Source organism: Carya illinoinensis, chromosome 9 (genome assembly GCF_018687715.1).
Source record: "Carya illinoinensis cultivar Pawnee chromosome 9, C.illinoinensisPawnee_v1, whole genome shotgun sequence".
Lineage (NCBI taxonomy): Eukaryota > Viridiplantae > Streptophyta > Magnoliopsida > Fagales > Juglandaceae > Carya > Carya illinoinensis.
The window spans coordinates 3,380,312-3,397,862 of record NC_056760.1 but is presented as its reverse complement, the minus strand read 5'-3'; the positions used below and the strand labels follow the sequence as shown (position 1 = coordinate 3,397,862).

Here is a 17,551-nt window from a genome sequence, read left to right as displayed (position 1 = left end):
AAGGTGCGTGACGAATGGATTACCTGATAAAAGGTGGACGCCATGATAGCTAAGTGGACGAGAAAGCAGATAGCCCACAAGATGAGCTCCATCGTCGACGCACTTTGTTTTCAGAACTGGAATTTTGGAAAGTAGGAATGGATCTATGTCTATGTGAGTGAAGAGAGCAATTGGAGGGAGATTCTTTCCCTGTGAAATGAAATATTTTAAGTCTCTGAGGGTGGAATTTAAGAGGACTAATGTTGGTTACGAGTTTAAATAGATGAGTTTTATATAAGATATATTTTTTTAAATGGGTTTTATTAATAAAAAATAATATTTTTTACCTTTTTTTAGATGAGATTTATTATTTTATATTGGCTTGTAAGAAATTTATTTATTTAGAATTTGTACTTTAAAAATTCACTAGCTTTGCCTCTCTTCTACAGGCTTTTTTTATTTTTTATTACTTATAAAAATTAAGTATATATTTATAAAATAATTTATAAAAATAACATCTTAATTTAAAATATGGTTGTAAAAAAAATAAATAATATTTACATTTTATGATTGTATATAATATTATTTTAAAAAAATTATACATTTATTATTATTGTTGTCGTTGAAAAGCTTTTTTAATTATTTTAAAATTAATTGAATTACTTCCAATTTAGTGGTTAGTATTAAACAACCCATTATTGGTTTTGGTTGATTGGGAATCGGGATGAATCTCAAAAGGTTACGGTATTTTGAGAGTTCAAAAGGTAGAATTTTCTTTTTAGAGTTTTGCTATATATAAGCACAGTCAAGCATTAATTTATGTATTAATATTGATTTATTTATATTTAAAATTTAAATTAATACTGTTTTTAATAAAATTTATTTTTTGACCAATCACATTATATTGATGTATAAATTAGTGCAAAATTATGGTTGTAACTATATTTTTTTTTCTTTTAATATTTAGATTCTGTTTAGTCACTGAGATTTTTTAGATGAGAATTTTAAATTTTAAGATAAAATATTAAATATTATTATTATTTTAAAATTTGAAAAAGTTGTAATAATGAGATAGAAATTTTGTATTTTAAATGAAAAATCTTGATGACCAAAGTGAACATTAAATAATTCACGTAATACAATTATATGATATCACATCAATAAAATAAAATAATATATATAATTAAAGCGATATAGTAACATTTTCCATATTAAAATTGTATAAATAATTTTTTACAGAATATATAATATTACTAAATAATAAACTCAACCTAGGGAGTGACACGGTACCGTTTAAGAGAGTTTTGGAACGCCATCTTTACCTAAAGAGATATGCCACGTGGTACCGTACTGTGAACGGCGCTTTTAACTCGGAGCTGGACCGAGGGGACGCAGCTGAAAGGTGTGAAGAACTTCTTCCTTACTAGTCTAAAATGAGAATCAAAGAAGACGTGGCTTCTTTCACAATCCAGAACTGAAAATTTTTTCGTCTAACTATCTGTGTTTCTTTTTTTTTTTTCGGGGTTTTTGGGGGTTAAGTTCAACATCGAAAGGTTTTGCAGGTATTCTAATTCTTTGCTTCAAGACCCTTCTTCCTTCGCTTTTATGCACAATAATCTTGCTGATTCACGTTTTTCTTTCTGGGTTATTCAACCGGATTATAAATCAGTCGCCCTTCACACGGATCAAATTCTTCACACGTTTTTATTGTCTGAATTCAGCAGGTTTGGTTTTCTTTACCCTCTTCAATTCTACTTGTACATCTTCCGCCCATGATTAAAACTCTCATGTATTCATATGTTTTGGTTATGCTTTTAGAAAATTCGAAGCATTTGATACTGGACAATGTGGATATTAAATTTGAAACTGGACCTTTTGTTGCTCATTGACACAAAACACAGCCTCTTTGATTCATATTCTTTTTCCTGGGTATTGCGATTGATATAGAAAAATGATGCTTAATATCGATTTTGAGTTTTATTAGTTTCAAATTGAACAATTTGATTACTTACAAAAAAAAAATTGAACAATTTGATTAGCATTTTTTCTTGTAATTTACTCAAGCACTCGGAGGTCTTGAACGCCCACGACCTGACCCTCTCCACTCTGTGTTCATATTTGGGGGTGGGCGTGGGGAGGGGGATGCCATTCGAACCTAGAGCTATTGGCAATCGAGTAATAATTAGCAATGACTAGAAATTACCATTGCCATTTGCTTTGCAGTTGTTGCTAAAGGTAGTTATAGATTTGAGGGGTTCTCTTCACAGTTAGAACAAGCAAGCAAGGTTTTCTTTCTGATTTTGCCGTTGGCCATCCTAATTCGTTATTCTAATTCATTATCATGATTTGATACTAATGATAACGGGGCTCATGATTCTTGTAATTCATGATAATGATTTTAACATTTATGTTTGTTCCTTTTGATGAGCAAATGGCGATAATGAGATAACTTAAGCAGTGTTCTTGTAATTAGTTGGCTGATAATGCGCTCCACACATGCCTCAGGTTACGCCAATATGCTTATATGCTCTCCCATCAGCACTTCTGCTAAGAGCTTTGTCTACCTGAGTGCTCGTGTTCAATCACAGATGGGTAGCAACATCTGCACTGCAATTTCCCGTGGACCTTCCAGTTCATGTTGCTTCTATGTGTACCCTGGGCATTCAAAAGCAAGCTACAAGAGCTTCTCTGTCTCCAACACAATATCTTCACCACCCATCCCTGGCCAAACAATTCAGGGGAGATGCTTTGGATCTTGCTTCACCTATCAAAGAGGAAGCTTCCGAGTTAAATGTTTACCTGGTGTTAGAGGACCTCAGAGGGAACACATTGAAATTTCATTGGCATGCCAAAATTTAAATATGAGGCTTTCTGTCCCGAAAAAAGGAATGCTGCCCAGAATCAAGTGCAATGTGGGGCCAATCGGTTGGCCACAAGGATGTGCTTCTACTGGCTTAGTGTTTGGATTACTGGTTTGTTATTCAAGTTCTGAAATGGCACGTGCTGAAGCAGCTCAAGAGGAGGATAAGGAAGATGACTGCAGTAAGTCTTATGTTAAATTCTCACATGGGAAAAAAGTCTACACTGACTACTCTGTCATTGGTGAGCATCAGCTTTTCATCTAGCTTGTATACAATTTGTCAATTTTTTAGTTGTATACAATTTGTCAATTTTTTAGTTGTATACAATTTATCAATATTTTAGTTGCTGGCGCATCAAACTCCGTGTTCGAAACTGTGTATGTTGATTTTATTTCAACTGGATGTGTTGGTGTAGTTAACCGTTTTGATTCTGTTTAGGAATACCTGGAGATGGGAGATGTATGTTCCGCGCTGTTGTTCACGGGGCTTGTTTACGATCTGGGAAGCCAGCTCCAAGTGAGAGCCTTCAGAGAGAATTAGCAGATGACTTGCGGGCTAGGGTATGTTTTCCTGCTCCTTCGCTAATGCATCAATTTCATTACCCGTGTAACGTTTCTGTTTACTATTTTACAACTCGTAAATGGGTATTTGCTCTTTTTGCTTGCTTTCTTTTGTAAGAAAAATCTGAATGATGCAAAAATAATGATGGGCTTCTAAGATGTAATACCATATCTCTTGGTACCAGCCCATACCAAACGACTGATTGGTTTTCTCAATGTTATAATGAGGCTGATGTTGTTTGCGATATTAATTATTCAGTGTCCCCTTATATGCATTTGTCTTTTAATTTCAGGTTGCAGATGAGTTTATCAAAAGAAGGAAAGAGACGGAATGGTAGCCTTTCGGGTTGCATACTTCTTTCTTTCTGAAAACTTGATGTGCTAATCATGTTTGTCTGTTTTTATCACTGTGATATCAATCTTTCACTTTACAGTATAATACGTAAAATAATATTTGATGACTTGACGATAACAACAGGTTTATTGAAGGAGATTTTGAGTCATATGTTTCCGAAATAAGGAAGCCACATGTATGGGGAGGTGAGCCTGAACTGTTCATTAGTTCACATGTTCTCCAGTAAGCATGTCTCTCTCTCTCTCTCTCTCTCTCTCTAAAAAATATCGTCAAGAGCTTCTAACTGATAGGAGTCAACTACAGGATGCCAATTAGAGTCTACATGTACGATGAAGATGCTGGTGGCTTGATATCCATTGCGGAGTATGGCCAAGAGTATGGCAAGGAAAATCCAATTATGGTTCTCTACCATGGTTTTGGTCATTACGATGCGTTGCGGATTCCTGGAAAGAAGGGCGAGAGATCGAGACTTTAGTTTGTATATTCTTGATAGAAACAGGAGTGGATGTTGTTTGAATAATATCCAACAAAAGGCATATTCAATCTGCATCATTCTCTGTATGTCTACATGTCATAATCAACGAGTCTAATAAAACAATTGAGATAATGGTGTTAGTGACAGTTTTCTTTCCTATGCAATCTTCCTCTTCTTCGTAGCCTGATGTGGAAATGTGTGATTGGTTTAGGGAGCAGAGGAATGAGAATCGCAGGGAAACAGCTACCTGGTGGCTGGTGCCTGATGGCATGACCTGTTAGGAACATCGTCAATTTTGACACTGCACAATACGACAGGCAACGAGCAGTGTGTGACATGCAATGCAATCTTACTCTTTCGGATTGATTATTATTAGATCATCTGCTTGCGGTCCTTTTCTCTTTCGGATTTTGAATCTTCAAACAAATCTCTGGAGCATTCTCAATCCCTTATGTATACAATAACCGTAAATAATTTGAAGAATTGTACAGAAAATGAATTACATCCGAGTATGTAAAAGAAAAGTTAAAATACAATTTGCTTCAGTAATCCGCTATATATAATGGGTACTGATTGCCCTTTAAATATTTTTTTATTATTTATAAATTTCATTTATTGATTTAGTTATTTATTTGTTTACCTTTGATTTTCACCATGTAAGCAAATTCTTTTTATTGTTCATCATTTAAAATACATCTATTTCATTTTCTTCTAAAAAATATCTTGGAAATATTTTTTATCCATTTTTTTCATATTTTGATTTTATTTTTAATTTTTTATTAGCTTTTATATTTTTATTTTGTGTCTATAGGACTGAATTATATTACATCGTATATAAAAATATATGAATTTTGTAAGGAAATATTTAAAAAAATTATTTAAATTATATAAAATAGATATAAATTGATATATGATATATTATAAATGATACTATGTAAAATAAAATAAAAAAGTAAGATTTGATGATATATTTTAAAGAATAAGATAAAAGAATCATTGTGAATGCTTTATATATTGAAGGCAAGTTTAAAAAATGAGATGATATGAAAATTTTGTAAATAATAATAATATAGTTTGTAAATAGTAGTGAGATAGTTTGAATTGAACATTTTTTGAATTTTAAAAAAGAAGAGAAAAAATATAAAATTAAAATATTATAAGAATATAATTTGATAATATTATTTTTATTTTAAAATTTAAAAAAATTAAAATTATTTTTTATTTGAATGTTTAAAAAAATTATAATAATTAATTTAAAAATTTTATATTTAAATTATATTTAAGAATAAACGTGCGTCTCTTGTTGACCGATTTCCTAACATAAAGATACGCAAACGACGGGACACTTTACAGCGTCCAATCCATACAGAATTCCGAAATAAAGCATCATATTTAAGCATTTAATAAAAAGACTTCTGAATTTTCTGTTTATCGAATAGAGAGTAACGTATGGACCACTCTTTCATCCACACGGGTAGTTAGATTAAAGTTTTACTAAGTATACGTAAAGTTACATATTAATCCGCATATTAATACTGATTTATTTATATTTAAAATTTAAATTAATATTATTTTTAATAAAATTTATTTTTTGATTAATCATATTAAATTGATATTCATATTAGTGTGTAGTTGTGCTTACAATTAAATTTTTCCGTTAGATTATTTCTCATAAAAATCCACGAGTCACCAGTATTCTCCACAAGAACAGATCCCTCCAACAATTTGATGAAACCGGTTTTTATCCCTGAGAGACACTTCCCTCCCCTTTACCTTTGAGACAAATTTTGCAAAATTATGGCAATCAACACAAATCCTAAGGTTTTTAATGACACGAAGGGGCACTCCTTTAGGGGTAGCAATTAGCCCAAAAGCCAGAGCCAGTTTTTCACTGTGGCCTAGGAGTATCTTCTCCTTCTGCTCCTCGTCAACATCATATAAAACACAACTCAAATCAGGGACATAACCGGCTTCCTTAAATTCGACTGATAACTCCATCACCTTGGCAGACACCTCTTCCCTTCTGGGATGGGAACGATCACTTGCATGAAAAGTATGAAGAATTTGACCAAGCTCAATCCAGCTTCTTCCTGGCTCCTTTATCACAGCCTTTTCCTTCATCAACTCCCTTAAAGCTCTTACAGCCTCCCATCTCCCTGCATAAGCATATAAATTGGAAAGAATGACATAATTCCCAGCATTATCAGGCTCCATTTCTAAAAGCCGACGACCCACTGAATCACCGATCTCAACATTCAAGTGAACCCTACAAGCACCTAAAAGTGAACCCCATATAGCAGCAGTTGGCTCAAAGGGCATCTTTTTGGTAAAATCAAGAGCCTCTGATACTCGTCCAGCACGCCCAAGCAAATCAACAACACACCCATAATGCTCAATCTCTGGCTCAACCCCAAATCTCCCATTTTCCAACTCACAGAAAATTTCCAGCCCCTTCTCTTCCAACCCTCCATGGCTACAACCTGATAAAACAGCCAAAATAGTGATATTGTCAGGTTGGACTTTATTTTCTTCTCTCATCAATTTGAAAAGTTCTACCACCTCATTTCCCTTCCCATGCTTGCTATACGCCACAAATATTGCATTCCATGATATGACAGTTCTCTCAGGCATACTATCAAAGATCCTTCTTGAGTAGGTAAGGCTTCCACACTTTGAGTACATATCAATAAGAGAGTTCTGAAGAACCACATATGAGGGTAGTTGAGAACGGATGACATGGTTGTGAACTTGCTTTCCATGATCTAATGCAGCAAGCCCAGATAGCGCAGTTAAAAGACTGGCATAAGTGACATAATTTGAACACATTCCTTCCATCTGCAACCTACGGAATAGTGCCAGTGCCTCTTCATCAAGGCCAAGTTGGGCATAGCCTGAGATTATGGCAGTACATGAGACAACATCTCTTTCTGGCAAGCATTCAAAAACCCCTCGAGCTTCGTGAATTCTACCAGCTTTGGCATACATGTCTAGAAGTGAGCTTCCAACATATACATGGGATTCAAAACTTGTTTTGATTATAAAAGAGTGGACTTGCCTTCCCAGGTTAATCCCATTGGGACCTATACAAGAAGTAAGTACTGTAGCGAAGGTGAACTCATTAGGCTCCGTACCTGCAAACGTACATGGCAACATGCTGGAATATGAGTTCACGCCAGGCATCAGAGATTAAGTTAGAATCCTTATGCCATTTCAGAACAACTAAAATCCCATGCTTTCATAAAATAAGAAGAATTCGATCTTTGGTACATTAAAAATCATCTCCTCATCAGTTAAAAAAACTCTCATTGACTGAAATTTGAATTTGAACCTTCAAAATCTATGGAATGTAGTATTTCTATATTGCTATATATGTCTAATTACCTCGAGAAAGGGATGTATTCCAGTCAATTACTTCACCCGCTATTGTATGTATGCACGGGTATAAACATACCAAATCTCGCCGGGTATAAACATACCAAATCTCGCGCACATTAAAAGGAAGTTAATGCAACATGGTATACCAAATGGATGTAGAAAGGTTCTGCAGTTTGAAAGTTGAAGCAATACCCAAAACACCCAGTTGCATATAGATGACTAAGTTTCAAAAGTACCTGATCTCAACATCTGTATAAAGAGATTCAAGGCTTCAGAAGCATACCCCTTCCGACAATATGCCGTAATCATGGCCGTCCATGATACGACGTTCCGTTCAGGCATTTCATCGAGTACTCTCCGCGCATCACACAATGAGTCACACTTGGTGTATAGGACAATCAGCCTGGTCCACAGGTAAACGGGAGGGAGATAGCGGGTTTTGATCATGTGGGCGTGGACTCTTTGGCCTTCTCTGATGGCCCTTTGGTTCACGCACTCATTTAAGAGCGCGTCGTAGCCTTCGAACTTCATCGCAGGGCCTTGAAAGGCCATCTCTAGCAGGGCTTCTCCTAGTTGACCGTTAGAACAGAGGGATTTTAAATATGGTGAACTCGGCGGGAAGGGGAAGTGGGCAGGTACATGGGTTAGAGCTGGAAGAAAACGATACATGCTTGGGATTCAGTTGGGAAAATGGAAAAAGCAATTGATTTTCCGGAGCATATTTAGGAGCAGAATAAATGGTTGCCGTATAAATGATTGGATTTTTAGACAGTCGGAACACTATACGAAGCTTAAAATCCTCATGCTTTCAGAAGCGCTGAGGACCCACAGAACCCAGAAAAAACTAATCACATCCCTAGCTTCCCAAATGGAGGTGGAGAGAAAGGGAGGCAGAAAGTGGGCTCGGTGGCCGTAGGGATTATCTTTGGCGTTTCAGTGGTGGTGTGGGCCGTCTCGGTCTCGCTGTGGCTGTTTCGGATGAAGTGGAGGAGGTCTAGAGAGGGCAAAACGGGGAAAGAGAAAGTGGAGGGTGAAGTCGTGGAAGAGGAAGGGCAAAATGATAAATTCGTGGTAGTGGACGATGCCCCGCATGGTGCAGGGCAGGGTTCCACGCGGGGAAAGGGTTTTTAACCCCACCCGCCGTCCCGGTGTCGGGAGTGGGGTCAAAAACCTCATCACCCGAACCGCACCAATCTATTGGTTTAAAAATTATTTTTAAGTTTCTAAATTATAATATAATTTAAATTGTAAATATAAAAAAATTAAATTCGTTAGATTACATTTACTTCTAAGATCAATTTTTATATAAAAATATAAAATAATACAATAGTTGTTGTGAATCAATGAAAGAGAAAAAGAAATTCAAAGAGAGAGAATGATAGAGAGAGGATTTTTTATTGATCCGTATCCTATAACATCAATATACCCATATATATACGGTTACAAAATTCTTAATTAACGACTACGATATAATCAATTACGACGACTAAATGTGGTCATACAATATAAGTTGGTTTATAATACTTTCCTTTTGGATGACCATATTTAAAGAATATGTCTCGTTAAAATCTTGCTAAAAAAAAATCCGGTGGGAAAAAACCAATGGCAAAAAAAATAAAGTACAGTATTCATGTGTACCGCCAAGTACTTTAGGATTGCCTCATTAAAACCTTGTAAAGGAAAATCTAGTGGGATAAAACCTTAGCGAAAGAAAAAGAGTACAATCAGCACTAGTCTTCAACACATTACTTCCCCTAAAAAGTGCATGATAATAGGTCTTCAAGTCTCCGCATTCCAACATTGTGCACAATCTATTTAAATGTTACAGTTGGTAATACTTTAGTAAATAAATATGCTAGATTATTACTTGACCGTACTTTCTTAACATCAATTGTACCTTTCTTTTCATGAATTACAATGATTTTCTTGTGTGAATCTGAAAGATAACCCGCATCTGTATATCCAACTAATTATAGACTTGATCTATATTGATAAAATAATCACTAAGATAAGGTACTTCAGGACTAAGAATTTCTTCATCGTCTTCAAAAGGACGAAATGAATCTTTCTGCTCATCAAATAATCGAGCAATCATTGAAATACTCAGGGGATGAGTTTTGTCCATATAAAAGTGTTTCAAGACTTTATAGTGAAATTCACCATATTGATTCAAGATCATCAAATTCACTACTCTTTTAGAATTGTACTCTTCTGAAATTCTTGTAAATAATATAGTTAGTGGAGAATTCATCAAAATTAAGCCGCTAATCTCCTTTTTCAACAAAAATGGTAGCCAGCTTTTTAGACCAGACAAGCACCGCAGGATTTTAAGCTCTTCTGTAGCTATCAGGCACCGCAGAATTATGATGCTACATCTTCCTGTCTCTTGTAGAGAAATGCTTAATGAGAAATGTTGTGAAGTAATTTGTCATAATTTTCTCTATAAATGAGATATTCATCTCATCTTCATCCACATCTCATTTTCTTCACTTTTATGTAATCATACTGCATTCTTACTCTACAATCTCTTTCTGCATTCTTACTATACAATGGCTCAACAATCTTTTCATGGCCGATATATGAGGTATTCTGCACCTCGTTCATCAACCGTTCCTGCTTCTACCACAGGTGTTATAATGTAATACAATAATGATATGACTAATAAGTCAGATAATGAAGCTATTTACGAGCTTGTGAGTCTCGATACCTGATACTCATCATCTATTGACGTATTTTCTCAGTGACTGTAATCCAAAACTTGTGGGGTTGACAAACTCCACGAGAATATTTCTATCCTTCAACGACTTTTTCTGGAGTCCAACATGAAGATAGGAGCAATAAAATAAGAGAATAAGAATTTAAAATCATTATTTAAATTTTCTTTTCGATTGCCTACTCTTTTAGATAAGAATGTCATGCAGATTCTTAAAAAACAAGAACGTTTAAAGAATGAGGCGAAAAGCCTTAAATTTCTGTAATTTTGCTTCAAGATAATAAAAAAATATTTCACAAATATTTATATTTGTGTTTCTATCTTCTGGTAGATGTTCTGTGTGTTCCATTTTATTTCTCCATTAATAATGTACACTTCTTACAAAACTGTAATATGAATCTGAAATACTAATTGTATTTAAGAGATAATATTTCAGAACTAATAATATCATTCATCTCCCCATTGAAGCCGCAAATGTTTCAGATTTATATTTTAAATATGTGCAGTTTCCATTTGCGTTTGGATTGTTTTAGATCATATAAGAATTTTTTAAACTTGATAGAATACATATTTCTAGATGTATTCAGATTAGAAGTTTCAAGCATTTTATATCATTCAGGAATTTTCATATATATGTCATAATCCAATGATCCATATAAATATGTAATTAATTATGCATATCCAAACTCTCCGTAACTTTCAATCTAATAAAAATCTTAATATAATTTCAACCACTTTAAAAGCATATCAATATTATTTCTGCGAGAAACTGAGTCGTAATTTGTGTATCACATTTTCAGATTAAAAGTTTCAAGCATTTTATATTATTTATATAAATATCCACTGATATTCAATAATCATCACCTCTTTAGGTGTTTGGACTACTAGTTTATATGTATCACATTTTATCAGTGATATCAATTCTGCAGGAATTGTCTGCGAGAAACTGACTCGTGATTTATATATCATATTTTCATTTTCTTTATATAAATATACACTGATATTCAACAAGCATCATATTTTTATGTGTTTAGACTACCAGTCCATATGCATCATATTTTACTAGTGATATCAATTCTGCAGGAATTGTTTATTTCAAATTTGGCCAATATTTTTACGTCGGTATTTTTCGACGGTTATTGATTCACTTTCATCATTACTTTTGGTAATGTCAATTGCCATCTTATATGAAAATACGTTGTCGACAACGGTTTTATTTCTATCCATAATTTCTCCAATATTCATAAAATGTATCGAAATATCGTTATTTTCAAGTACTTGTCCCTCTTCAAGGGAAGACATTTCATGAAAAACCTCTATATGCTGCATTCTTCAGGAGGTTTATACTTTTCAAGAGTTTATATGAGAGAATTTCATGCAGAAAATTTGGATGAACTTTATTGCTTGTTTTGTGGGTACGACTTCTTCAGGAGTATCAAATTATTTGTGTTTTTCTCTTTCGAGATGCTTTATTTTTTGTATCAATAGGTCTCATATGCTTTTAGACATGTTTTATGTTTATTAGGCTGCTAAATTTCTTAACTGTCCTACGGGGACTTCAATCCTTGCAGGAATTTTAGCAGCTAGAATATGAGACATTTTTATCTTATTGCATCTAAAATTTAATTATCATCTGAACTTTCAGTTCACCTATATTAATCAAGATAATGTCGAATTATTTCATTTTATTTGCTTCTAACAAATTTTTCTTTCTACTTCGGGTAGTATTCATAGTAAAAGAATCTTCTGATTCTTTTATGGAAGTCCATATGAAAATTTATTCGACTTATCGTAATTGATTTTGGATGATCAATATAATCATGAAAAGATACAGATATTTTTAATCAGATCACTTTTGATGCATCATAATATTTGATTCAATAGTTGTATAATATCATCTCAAAGAGAAAGCTGTTAGTTTTTCTAATACAAGTTTCTGGCCCGAAAGCTGATAGCACTCGATATTGTTATTTCAGGAGTACATTCGAGACATTCATTTTAAACATATCATCAATAATTCATAACAAGTATAAAAAATAAATAAAACTTGTATATAAATTATGTGAATAAAAATTGACCACAGATATAATTGAAATGTAAATTATGGAAATTTTAATTCACCATAGATATAACTAAGATGTAAACTATGTAAATAAATATAGAATTTTATCAAGTAATAATAATGAATATAATCTTTAATACTCACCTTGGTGATTGTAAATAATATATTGAAAAACTTATTTGAAATAGAAGACCACTAGCATTAGTATCATCAAAACCTTCGTGCTATTAGAGCGAGTTTTTATTCCATTTTCTCATTCCTTATCTTTTCTTCCACATCCTACACTTTTTCAAAATATAATAGTGCAAGAGAAATATATAGCCTTAGTGGGATAATAGTGTTATGTCATCTTGCAAGCCAACTTGCAAGATTTTGTAAATGAAAATTTTTCTTACCATCCTCACACTTCACACACTACACTTATTTTAATTTTTTTTATTTTTCTATAATAAATATGTAGTGTGTAGATGATAAATAAAATAATTCAATTAGTTTAATAAGAATAAAATGAAATAAAAAATAAAAAATAATATTTTAATATATAAAATGTGTGGTGTGGGATGATGTGTAGTATTTATCTTTTATAAAAGTCATCCTTGAGTAGTGTAGTCCATCAGAAAAATTGGATTGTGGCACGTGCTAGAGTGGGCCCGTGCATATATTTTTTTTGTGTTGTATTATTATGTTATATGTTTTTCGTTGGGAGCAGGTAAGAGGAGCGTCTAAACTTTGTATAAAATTGGCCATCGACCCGGAGTAGGGCCTACTTGCAGCCCATTATTGTTGACCACTTTCCGAGGAACCTGGTCTTCATTTTCTTGAATTTGCACAGATTGAGGTGGCTCTAAAAGCACGGTTTTCTCTGGAAAAATGATTTTTTTCTTCTTCTAAGACTGATGAAAGCCCCGTCGAACGAAAGAACACCAGATGAAAAGCAAGACCCATCAACAGAATGGCAATCGTCAACTTCAGGAGCATATGAAGCCAGAGCAGATGAAGCCACATGCCTCGCTCATGCCATTGAAGAGTTCTTTTGAGAGGTTGAGTCGGCAGGTTTGGTTCTCATCAGGTGATCGATCTCGTGGAGTACGATTTGGTCCTCCTCAAAGTTGACGTTACCGTCTCTGTCGGAAACTCAATTCTTTACGGGTATGCTACTTTGCTAACGAAACCTCAATGAAAACAAACGAAAAAGTAAAAAAATAGCATACACGTCGTGTGAGTTTAGGGTCTCATAGAGGGCGAGAGACTCGGGGCGAACCAGGGAACATGGGAGGACTACGATTGAACCGATTTTCATCGGATCTTGTATCGCCCAATCGGATCGACCCCATGCTTTTCGCAAATCACCTCCCAGAACTTAAGCAGCACGGGAATGCCGTGCAGCTCTCCTAAGGATTCGACAACTGCCTCTTCCCTCTGGTGATCGGCTTCGTCAGCTAGATCCCGCATGTCTGGATTTATTGGCTACAACGTCGATCGATTTATTCAGAAGAGCTCATCTAGTCATTCTGTTCAGAACCCATCTCTCTCTCTCTCTCTCTCTCTCTCTCTCTCTCTCTCTCGGTTCAGAACCGATTTGTTCAGAACCCAGCTCATGATTTTCCTGAGCATGCCGAGGCCACGCTCAGGCGGCGAGTGCAAAAAATTCCTCAGTGTCTTCTTCTTCGAGCTTGGGAGAGTCATATGCGGACATGCCCATGCAACCTAGATCCTGTGCCGACATCATCCAGACCCATCAGAGAGCTCAAACTTGAACTTGGATCTATAGTCTTTGACTAGGACCACGTGCTCCTCATTCTTGCACCCTTCATCTTTCTGCTCAATCGAAGAGACGATGCGCCACGTAGCTCGGAGCGAGTCGATCATGTTCTTGTAGGCCACAGAGAGCAGGACGATAAGGAGCAGTGGCCCAGCATTCCGTGTATGGACTCAACGAGAAGGTGCCGTTCTTGGAGTCAGATCGGACAGATCATCCAGCAAGGATGATTTGGACTAGAAGGCCGTGGCTCTTATGGGGATAGTTGTTGTTGTTGAATAATCTTTACAGGAGTATCCCCGACGACATTCTGTGCGCTGGATTGGAGTATCTCCATCGATCTCGTCTCGTAAATTTTTTAGCTTGTGCTGATATCGTGTTGTGAATCAATAAAAGAGAAAAAGAAATTCAAAGAGAGAGAATGATAGAGTGAGCGGATTTCTTATTGATCCGTATCATATAACATCAATATACTCATATATATAGGGTTATAAAATTCTTAATTAACGACTACGATCTTGTTGCCCAGATGACTAATACAAGAGAGAGGTGAATTGAGTTATATTTGAGAAAATAACAATTATAAATCAAATATACAATATAAAATATAAACAAAATGCGAAACAGTAATAAATATAAAGAGTAAGAGTAAGAGAAGCAAACTCAGTATGTTAACGAGGTTCGGCCCTACTGCCTACGTTCTCGCCTCAAGCTACCCCTTGAGGATCTCCAAATTCACTATTCAACCTCCTTCAGGTGGAGATAGAAACCTATTACACATTTGAACAACACCGCTACAAAGGATCCGTGGAGAACACCCTCTACACTTGCAATCATCTTACACGTGGTGATTCAACTATTCCTCGTGTAGAACACTTTTTACATGCACAATGATTATACACACCCTTTTTCTGATACAAGAGCTGATAGTGGGTAGGTTATCAGAAAACACTCCTCAACGAGTGAAATAAGAACAATACAGCGCAAACTATATCTCTCAAAATGAACAAGGATTAAGGCTCAATGTTTAGAGAATAGAGAATGAAAACTTTGAATGAATGTTGTATGCTCTGGATGTTATGAATGTGAAACTCTCAAATGATTTATTTATAGGCATATGAGACTTAATATTCAAATTTAAAAAGATTCACATGTCAAATACAACATCATTCACTTTTTCAAAAAATTCAAATAAAATGTTATTCTTTTTCAATTGTCAAAGACAACATCATTCATTTTTCAAAAACTTCAAACCTAATCTTTTACTTTTGGCATATGACAAAAGGAGCACACTTTTCTTTTCAAACAAATCAAACTTAATCTTTTACTTTTTGCATATGACAAAAGGAGCACACTTTACTTTTCAAAAAAATCAAACCTAATCTTTTACTTTTTGCATATGACAAAAGGAGTACACTTTACTTTTTAAATATTTCAAACAAAAACATCTACCTTTTGCATAAGTCAAAAAAAGTATCAATCACTTTTGAAAAAATTCAAATAAAACATGCACATGTGAAATATGACAATTAATCATCTTTAATATTTTCAAAGTTCAACCCTTTAATCAAGGTCTGCACATGTAAAAGATGACAATCAATCATCTTTCAAAATTTTCAATTTTAATTTTCAAAAATATTCATGCACATGTGGAAAATGTATTTTAATGCTTTATGATAAAATATTAATTTTGAGCCTTAATCCTAATTTCGAATTTTTAAAGAGATTTACAACATTACTCTATCATTTTAATGTGAACTTGTTCCCTTCTTGCTCATACTTGTTTCCTTGATGTACTTGACTCTATTGTGTAGACAACTTGAGCTTGAGACTCTTTTATTTTTTGAATTCATTTGTTATTATCAAAATTTATGTGTAGATATATAATTATATAAAATTTAAAACCTTGAATTTAATAGATCTTATCAATTACAACGATTAAATGTTGTCATACAATACAAATTGATTTATAACAATAGTTATATTTTAGTCAAGCAACCTGTAAATGGGTTATAGAAAGAAAATAAGGTCAAACCGTTCTGCCGGAACAGCATCTTCACCTAATCTTTTGGAAAAACACCTAAATATAAATGAAAATGGTACGAAATATCCTTGGAAGGTCGTGGTATTCAGTATTCAAAGAGGAATTACCCTAATTATATATAATATATCAATTATAAGTATGGTCGCTCTACAGCCACGTACGGAGCCCCCCGCAAGTCACTTTTGTAGTTTTATATATTTATATATATATTTTAATATTTTTAAAAAAATCACAACATTATTAGAAAATATTTACTTAATCATTAAATAAGACTAATAATAATAATAAAATAAAAAGTCTCAACGGTAACTTTTAATCAGAACCATCAACAGAAAGAGTAGCATTTTCTTGATAAGTATGGATTGATATATTTATAGCTTTTAGACAAATATTGCTCGAATTAAATTCAAACCACTCGTGCAATGTGCACGACTATCCTTAATGTTTATTATGATCATTTGTGTTATTCTTTTATATATCTTCCTCCTTTTCTTACGTCTGAGGCTCGAAAGATCAGAACCTAGACAAAACCATTAAAGCAAATGCGAGCTCACGTGGCCATGTTTCCCTCCACAAAAACACCACCCTGTTCTTTTCATAGGGAGCTTTCAATGTGCCAGCATTGTCTTGTATCTCTCACCATCAATTTTTATTCACTCTTTTTGGTTTACTTTCTCCCTTTATCACGAGCTCCACGGGTGCAATGAAGGGACCACAATATATACAACTTTATACAGTCTATGACTTAATTCAACTTTAATATATAGATTAATCTCAAAACTTAAGGAAATAGTCTTAATCTAGATTACTTTTATTGAATTTTGATTTGTTGGACGAATATGTATTTTAGTAATGCTATATGAATGCGCAAGCGTCGTGCAATCACTTTGAAAAATAATATGGTTTATTATTAAAAAATTTATATAGATTCTGTATTTATTAATTTTTTTAAAAATAATTACACAACGCTTACATACTTACGACTGCAATTATCATTTTTTTATAATTTTGACATAAATTCATAATCTTATTCTAAATGAGCAATATTATTCTTTATCTTAAGTCCTATCATTTCTATTCATGCTCGATGATATGATACATTTTAAATTATAGCGATTATAAAATCTATGATGAAAAGGAATGTATATCTTCATAGTAAATAAGATGAAAAGTCAAGACTAGATCTTGACACTGAGAGTTGATTCCATCCAATTTTAACTTTGCGAAGATCCTCAATTACTTTGAGTAGATTACTGTTAAATGGATGAGTTGATCTTCCTTATCATTATTGTGGAATCAAGAGAATCTTTTATAATCGTGTCTGCTTCCATGTTCTTACTTTTAAGGACCAATTTGATTCGGTTCCCC

At 33.9% G+C, this 17,551-nt stretch overlaps 2 protein-coding genes across 6 annotated transcripts; one reads left to right on the top strand and one right to left on the bottom strand.

Moving 5' to 3' along the window:
• The first annotated feature begins 1,354 nt into the window (after nucleotides 1-1,354).
• On the top strand, nucleotides 1,355-4,871 carry LOC122277749 (OVARIAN TUMOR DOMAIN-containing deubiquitinating enzyme 4-like). Of its 5 annotated transcripts, XR_006229108.1 has the most exons (8): nucleotides 1,356-1,541; nucleotides 1,649-1,703; nucleotides 2,485-3,081; nucleotides 3,279-3,400; nucleotides 3,694-3,734; nucleotides 3,879-3,977; nucleotides 4,059-4,313; nucleotides 4,442-4,871. XR_006229108.1 is itself a non-coding variant. In XM_043087855.1 (7 exons), the coding sequence occupies exons 3-7, from the start codon at nucleotides 2,496-2,498 to the stop codon at nucleotides 4,103-4,105; spliced, it is 858 nt and encodes a 285-aa protein (XP_042943789.1). In that variant the 5' UTR covers nucleotides 1,355-1,541; nucleotides 1,649-1,703; nucleotides 2,485-2,495; the 3' UTR covers nucleotides 4,106-4,411. The 5 variants fall into 5 exon arrangements, 4 of the variants coding, with proteins under 4 accessions (XP_042943789.1, XP_042943786.1, XP_042943790.1 ...); XM_043087855.1 differs by lacking the exon at nucleotides 4,442-4,871 and having other exon boundaries at nucleotides 1,355-1,541; nucleotides 3,879-3,940; nucleotides 4,059-4,411; XM_043087852.1 differs by lacking the exon at nucleotides 4,442-4,871 and having other exon boundaries at nucleotides 4,059-4,411.
• Nucleotides 4,872-5,879: 1,008 nt separating this feature from the next.
• Nucleotides 5,880-8,741, bottom strand: LOC122277826 (putative pentatricopeptide repeat-containing protein At3g13770, mitochondrial). The gene is made up of 2 exons (XM_043088014.1): nucleotides 7,842-8,741; nucleotides 5,880-7,361 (listed from the first exon to the last, which is right to left on the bottom strand). The coding sequence occupies exons 1-2, from the start codon at nucleotides 8,272-8,274 to the stop codon at nucleotides 5,917-5,919; spliced, it is 1,878 nt and encodes a 625-aa protein (XP_042943948.1). The 5' UTR covers nucleotides 8,275-8,741; the 3' UTR covers nucleotides 5,880-5,916.
• Nucleotides 8,742-17,551: the final 8,810 nt, after the last annotated feature.